Below are 7409 nucleotides of genomic sequence, written 5' to 3' on the forward strand. Positions count from 1 at the left end.
GTGGTGGGGACACGATGCTGACCCCCAGGCTGGCCTGTGGCCTGCTGAAACCCTCCCTGCCCTACGCAGGAGGCTCTGGCCAAGTGCAGAGAAACACCTTTATTGGCTCCAGCACTGCCGCCCCACAGGCATCGTGCCCCCCGCACCCTGCAAAGGCCCGCATCCGGATGCTCCCGCACCGGGTACCAGCCCCGGCCGCCCCGCTCAGGACGTTCTAAGGGGCTGGCAGGGCAGCTCAAGCAAAAGAAATCAGCAGAACTTGGTGCCAAGGTGGGAGATCGCCCGTTAGCATCAGTGCTCGTGGCCTGGGATGGCTCCCGGCAGCACCACGCTACTCTGGGTGCATCCTGCCCTTCCCGGCAGGCAGCGGTGCCGGTGCGGATGCATTCATCCCTTGGCTCCTGTGGGCAGGATTCAGTCCCAGCTCTGTAGCAGGATCAAGCCTTCCAGTCCCCGCGCAGGGGCCGGAGGGGTGCAGCCCCCCCCCAGCCGGGCACCACCTGCAACACACAGTGCTATGGGGGGGGACGGCCCCAGCCCCGACCCAGAGGGGCAAAGCAACCCCAGACTATGTCGGGATGGGTTGGAGGATCCATCACAGCCCGTGCCCCCCGTATGGATGATGCCCAACCCCTCGCTTAGCCCGCAGGGATGCTCCCGCAGGGCAGGCTGGCACCGGGGGCTCCAATCCGGGCCCAAAACACCCGCGGCGCCGCTCAACGCTGCTTCCCCATGTAAAAGATGCGCACGGCTGGAAAACGCCCCACGCAGCCAAACCCAACCCCTGCAGCCCCGAACCACCGGAGCGGCTCAACCCACCCGGGCATCCTCCGCCTGCACCAGCAGCTCCTGCTCCGACTCCTGCAGCTCCTCGGCCGGGTCGTAGCTGTACATGGGCAGCAGGCGGTGCCGCAACCGGTCGAACCTGCCCGGGGCGCGGCGGCTCAGCAGGGTCCGGTCCCACGGGCGTCCCCCCGCTTAAGCCCGCACCCCGCCGCTCACCTCCGCTTCTTCTGGATGTACATCACCTGCGGGGAAAGGCGTCAGCGGGCCCCGGCCGCCCCGGACCCCCCCCCCACGCCATCCCCATCCCCATCCCCATCCCTGCCCCGACCCCGCTCACCGCGGCCAGGACGGCGCCGAGGAGGGTGACGAGGACGAAGGGTCCCAGGACGTAGCCCACCAGCGAGTCCCCCGCCGCGCCCGGGGCCGTGGGGGCCGTGGCGTTGCTCATAGCCCAGCGCCGGCTCCTGCCCGCATCGGGACACCCGTGTCCGGCCCCACGGGGTGGGACACGACTGCGGGCGGCGGTCAGCGCCCGGCGCTAACGACCCCCGGGACATGAGGAGCCCCGTTCGATGGGGGGGGGGGGGGAGACACCCAACGACCTCTGCCCCCCCCCCCCCCCCCCCCATCCAACCCCGGCCCCCCCCCCCCCCGCATCCCCGCCCCACCTGCGCGCGCCGCGCACCCCCGCGCCCGGAACCCACGCGGAGGCGCGTGACGGGCGGGGCGGGGCAACGGGCGGGGCCCTTGGGGAGGGGCTGGGGGGGGGGTGGTGGGGGGGGGTGGTGGCGGAGCGCGGCCGGGAGGGGGCAGCAGAGACCGGGCTGGGGGAGGGGGGTGAAGGAGGGCAAGGGGAAAATGGGGGAGGAAAAGAGGGAAGAAAAGGGGGAAACGGGAAAATTGAAACTAGGGGGGAAAGAAGGGGAAAAACCAAGGAAAAGGCTCTTGGGGTGGGGGTGGAAGCAGCGGGTGTGCGGATGGATGCAGGATGGAGGGTGGGAGGTGCACATGGGGGCAGAGGGATGCGTAGGCTCAGAGATGATGATGGACGGACGGACGGACGGAGGGACGATGGAGCTACAGGCACAGGGCGAGGAGACGGGGCCATGGTGGTGCCGGCGGTGTCACCCATGGCGGTGGCAGCACCCAGCCCTGATCCCGGCCGTGGGGCTAATCCGCTTTGCCCACGCTGGGACCAGATGGCCCCACTAAGTGGGTCAGCCCCCGGGAGCAGGAGGCACTGGGGAGCAGGGAGCCACGGTTTGCTTCCTAACAGCTAAGAACAATGAGGTGGAAGAGAGGAGGCAGGAAAAGGCAGAGCTGGGGGGCCCGGTCCCGTTGTCCATGCTGACCCCCCCTGCCCTATGCAGTCTTCCCAAACCAGCCATAGCCACAGCGGTCCTCGGTCCCCAAACCCATTGGCACATGGGAGCATCTCACCTGAGCGGGTCATTGCGGGATGCTTGCAGCATCTCCTGCTGCACTGCATCCGTCTCTTCCCAGCTAAAATGAATCCAACCACTTCTAGGAGAGTCCTTGGAGAGCGAAAGGGAGCAGACTGGGGTCACACAACCCCTCCCCATGGCCACAGCATCTCCAAGTCCTGGGTGACTCCTTTCTTTCCCCATCCATTGCTGCCCAGAGCACCCAGATGGGGACAAAGTGGGAGCTGAGGGATGCTCATCCCTGGAGAAACCTCCCCAGGGATGCTGAGGTCAATGGCATAACCTGGCCTGGAGATGTGGCGCCTTCATGACTGGGGTGGAAGGTGGGTTTTTAGCAGGCGATGAGCTAGAATAGTGACACGGGGTATTTCTGCTCCAGAACTTGCAGTGGGAGACACCAGCCCCTTCTCCTCCTCTGCTCAGACCCCAACACGTAACTGGGGACAGCTTTGCTGAGCACTAAGCTCCATTTAAGCAGCTAAGAGCAAGCAACCGGATTTCCAGCCCGTGCATCGCTCCCCTGCTCACCCAGCCAGAGGTACCAGGGCAGGGGAAGCACCAGCCCCAGGCCCACCAGAGGTTAACCTTGCCTTCAGCTCCATGCTGCAAATGTGAGGACATCAAGCACGAGCCAGCGGTTTCCCTGGCTGTAATAATGCAGGGCAGGAGGAGCCCCATTGCGTACACATCCCAAAGGGAAAAGAGATGCATCTTCCAAAGCACTCTGCAGATAAGCACCAGAGTTCCTGTGGCACACTTACCCAGGCAGGCAGCGAGGGCATGAGACCGCTGATGGGTTTGGGCTACCCTGAGCCTGACCGTGGGCTTTGGGAAGGCAATCAGACGGTGGCAGAGCATTTGTGCTCCATGCATCCTGCGTGCACACGCATGAAGCCATCACCCTCGCTGTCCCCTTGCAGCGCTCAGCCCAGCTCACGTGGTGCCAGTGGGCACTTGGCCTCTCGGAAAGGACTTTGTGAGATAGACGTGAGCAGACTTGGAGGCAGGCCCACTCCTGCTCCACAAGGCCCTTGGTCAGGACTAGAAGCATCCAAACAAGACTAAATGCCTTAAAGCTCACCCCGCTCTCAGTGCAGGGTGCCCTCCCTGCTCAGATGAGCCCATCTCAGCTTCAGGCTGTTGGTGACATCCCTTTTCCATCCCAAGCCACTTTCTCCTTTAGTGCCCAAGTTCACATTTGTGGGTAACAGCGCCGGGAAGAAGAGAGACCACGCAGCGAGCCGAGCCGTGTGTGGAACACTGGCGCGTTTATTGGTTGGCACTGGGTTACAGCCTGCACTTGTCAAACCTGCACCCTCCAAGTTTCAGTTTCCACTTCCTTAAGTCCCTTAAAGACAGCGACGACCTCTCATCACTCACTCGCTCACACACACAGACACCTTAGGAAAGGAACCGGCCTGCCAGCTGCCCAACACCAGCCATCGACATCTCGAAACACACCAAGGCCTCATTGCAGAAGAGGGATGGGGGCGGTTGTACCGGTACCAGAGCTGAGTGTGGAGTGGGCACTGAGCTCCCCCGGTCTCTGTGGAGACACTGTGGGTGAACAAGGGTCCAAAGCACACAGGTATAGCTACCCCTGCCAGCCAAGACTAAACAGGAGCAAGAGAGCACCTGCGCTACTCATAAGCTCAAACTAAGATCTGAGCCTCAAGGCAAACATAACATCACTTTCTACTGAATGCATTTGACTTTGGCCGATGTTTCATAAAGGAGAACAAGTCAAAGTCAGTAAGAAAGAGAAGCATCAGCTGAACCATGAGGTTTCCAAAGCGCTCTTGCAGTTGTAAAGTGTTTTTGCAAACCATTTCAAACAACCACATTAACTTCACCAGATTAGAAACGCAAAGCACTCAAGTGAGGAACCGAAGTCTGCAGCCAGAAGAATAAACCCAAACCGATTATGGGGAATTACAAGTCCAAAAAACATCCAGAATTCACAGAGAACCGAGCATTTAACTTACACCTCACTGAGAATCTCAGCCTTCTTTTAATCTTATAAACCAGCAAGTCTGCTCTCTACATCAGTTTTCCTCCTCTGAGCTCGCTGATGCTTCCATGTGAAAGCTGGGCAGCAGCACCAGCACAGGAGCCCACACTGAGTTATCCCAATCACGCAGGAGCAGGGAATGCCAGGAGATCACTCGCTACCTCTGCTGCTGCCACCAGGTCTGGGCTCTGAATGACTTGGAAAAGTATCTGCGAGGCTTTAAGACACCGACCTTTTCCCTAAGGATCGCTCCCACTGGTGCTCCATGCATGAGGCCAGCACAGGTCAGTACCTGGATTGGTACCAAAGTCTTACCCTTGATTGTGAAGCTCTGCTGGAACCGGCTCAGACATGAAGAGACAGTCACAGCCCCGCGGCTTCCATCTCGACGTCTCTCGGTTCCATAAAGGATGGAGAAGGCACAGCAGAGGCATCCACACCGCTGCTATCAGGGTGATCATTTATCCCGCTGCTCCAGCCGGCACCGGGAATGCTGCCGGGGACAGCGGGTCTGGGAAGGCCGAGCAGGAAACACAAAGTGATTGCTCCAGATCTTCTGATGTAATAAATATCAAATAGGACACAAAGAGGTTCAGCAAACACTCTTGGACCTCCCGAGGTTCATTTCTGAGGCAATTCTAGAGCCAATTTCTCCATTATAACTTCAAAATTCTCCCTTTTCCATAAAAAAGGGAAAAAAGGAAAAAACCCTATCAAGTAGCACCAAAAAGGTTTTATAAATCTCCTAAATACATCTTCAATCTAGTTTTTTCACTCACCTACACCTCTCTCACGTACAGACCTCATGACATTACATCCAGTAAACCACTACACATATCTACACGCCACCTTCCACCACTGAAGCCAAAAGCCCTCTCTGTCTTCAATTCATTCCAACACCAAGTGAGGCTCACATATACAGATATAGATATATGTATGTTATAGTATCTAACACTGAGACAAGGTGAGAGTACACCAGGAGCAAGGTCACCTGCATCCCCAGGCTGTGCTGCAGCCACTAGATGATGCTATCTTATTGAGCAGAACAGGGCCGGGAGGGAAGGCAGAGGCATTTCAAGGCAGGGTACAAAGTTGTTCAGCATCTTCGTAAGATAAAAGCTCTTCACACCACCAAGCACCTGCAACAACTTCATTTCTTGATGGAAGTTTGGCTGAAGTGCCTGATATATTCCAAGGAGCCAGCACCAGTCGTAGCTTCCACTCCAGGCAAGTTAAATACCCGAACCTGTCTTTCACAAGCTGTCACATCCCCTCAGGTTTGCTTGCACTGGATGCTTTGCGCAGGGACAAACATCTCATCTGGCTCTCCGGAGAGCACAAAACATCAATTTGGGATAACACAGCGTTCCTGTGCAAGGGAATCTAAATGGTTGTAACCAGGAGAGGCAAAGATTCACCCTGTGCAGCTCTGGATCAGCTGCTGCCCAGAGCATAAAGTGTGCTGCAAAACGGTGACATGTTCGCTGCATGGGTAAGTTGAGGCAGAGGCCCCCCAAGTCCATGATCAATTTGAGAAGGGAACTGAGGATTCCTGACATTCCCTACCCACATTTTTAGCCACTGAACACTTTGTGTCGGCACAAGGGAAAAAGCAACACTAGCAGATTCCGATCCCTGTTGATTTTCCAGTTTATAGAGTTTGCTTTAAGGCACATTCAAGATGACACTGCACTCAACTGCCGTCTTGCTCAACAGAAATCTGAGAAGCGCACACAATGTCCAGCACCGAGTCAGAAAGCTGAGGTGGGTGCCTGAACTACTGCTCCTTTCCAGCCCCCAAACTAGAACCTTCCTCCACAGCAGTGAGACTGAAGGCCAGCATCATCATCAGAGCATTCACATCTGAACAGTTTCTTATCATGCACCATAGAGAGAAGAACCCCATTAAATCACAGCAGCCTTACTAGCAAGAACCAACAGCCACTCCCAAGTACTTCTTGCATCTTACCATACTGACCATCAGCAAGAGATGGGGGGATAAAATAGCCAGACTAACAGGCCAGATACGCTCTCCCTATTTGATCTATGAGGCAGCTTAAAAACCCAAACCACTGAAGTGCCCCTCCATTAAAGCCCCTGTTTTTATCCCCTTGTATTGGGTTTTAATTACAGATACTGGCTAATAGGGTCTATCAGTAACACCAGTCTACGACTTCAGCTCTGTTTAACAGCACTAAACAGGAACAAGCGAGCTCGCCATCAGAATCCTCAGAATGATCTTTTGATACATCTGCCCTATGCTTACTGAACAGCCCCATCCTGATACCTTCTCTTTAACAGATTTATCTCAAGATTTCACCTGTAAAACCCCTCAGAGGGTGCACGTCTTGTTCTGAGATCCCAAAGTCACGAGCAACTAACAACTACCCTACGCAGTGCCCATGGCACAGCAGCCGGTGGCTGCAGTACATCCTGCACCCTCCGGCTTGTCACTGCCTCAGCCCTAAAGAGCTTTTACAGTCCAAAGTTAAACTTATTTTCAATCTGAAAAAGAATAAATCTCATTTTCAGCTTGCAAAGTAGCCATTAGCCCAAAGGAATGCTGTGCCAAATGATGGACCTGGAGAAGGAAACACCAAACACTCATTTCTTCTATGAAGTCACTGCAGTTCTGAGCTTGGCCAAAGCTAACCCTCAGAGAGCACAGCCAGGGCTGTAACAAATAGAAACAGCGCGCAGAGCTAAAGGAGGTACGAGCTTCCCTTGGCTTTGTGACAACACCAAGTTTCTCTATCGCCAATAAACTATTGTCTAGAATTAAGTAACCCAGCTTTGTGGAGACACCAAAAGACAGCTTTGTGAAGCGACCAAAGTACTTCACCATTACTGAACGCAGACTCCAGAGAAATGGGGAAAAAAGCCCTGTTCTTTCACTCTTCTCTAGGCATCTCCCAGGAAAAAGGCACCTCCCATGCCCAGCAGCATCTTACACAGCCAGACACCAATACCCACCATGCACAGCCACGTGGCATACCTGTTAGATAAAATAGCTACTAAATACTTCCCAAACAGAACATATTCGTTAGACAAAGGTTCTCCCATCCGAAACGTGCCTTTGAAAAGCCTCAGCATGAACAAAGTCAACTTTGAAACCCAAACCCCATCTTACAGTAACCACTTCAAAACAAAGGTGCTGTACCTCATTT

At 55.6% G+C, this 7409-nt stretch overlaps 1 protein-coding gene across 1 annotated transcript; it reads right to left on the reverse strand.

Moving 5' to 3' along the window:
* Positions 1-80: 80 nt before the first annotated feature.
* Positions 81-1521, reverse strand: SMIM29 (small integral membrane protein 29). The gene is made up of 5 exons (XM_065698453.1): positions 1455-1521; positions 1124-1298; positions 1003-1028; positions 820-925; positions 81-500 (listed from the first exon to the last, which is right to left on the reverse strand). Exons 2-5 carry the CDS (start codon positions 1232-1234, stop codon positions 438-440), a joined length of 306 nt encoding a protein of 101 aa, XP_065554525.1. The 5' UTR covers positions 1235-1298; positions 1455-1521; the 3' UTR covers positions 81-437.
* Positions 1522-7409: the final 5888 nt, after the last annotated feature.

Source organism: Lathamus discolor, chromosome 19, assembly GCF_037157495.1.
Source record: "Lathamus discolor isolate bLatDis1 chromosome 19, bLatDis1.hap1, whole genome shotgun sequence".
Taxonomy (NCBI): domain Eukaryota; kingdom Metazoa; phylum Chordata; class Aves; order Psittaciformes; family Psittacidae; genus Lathamus; species Lathamus discolor.

What these genes read in the sequence shown, in the direction of transcription:
- SMIM29 (XM_065698453.1), bottom strand. Translation starts at nt 1,234, where the DNA reads ATGAGCAACGCCACGGCCCCCACGGCCCCGGGCGCGGCGGGGGACTCG. An exon ending in TCGGCGCCGTCCTGGCCGCG is followed by an intron (nt 1,029 to 1,123) that starts GTGAGCGGGGTC and finishes CTTTCCCCGCAG; the next exon opens with GTGATGTACATCCAGAAGAA. An exon ending in TGCAGGCGGAGGATGCCCGG is followed by an intron (nt 501 to 819) that starts GTGGGTTGAGCC and finishes TGTGTGTTGCAG; the next exon opens with GTGGTGCCCGGCTGGGGGGG.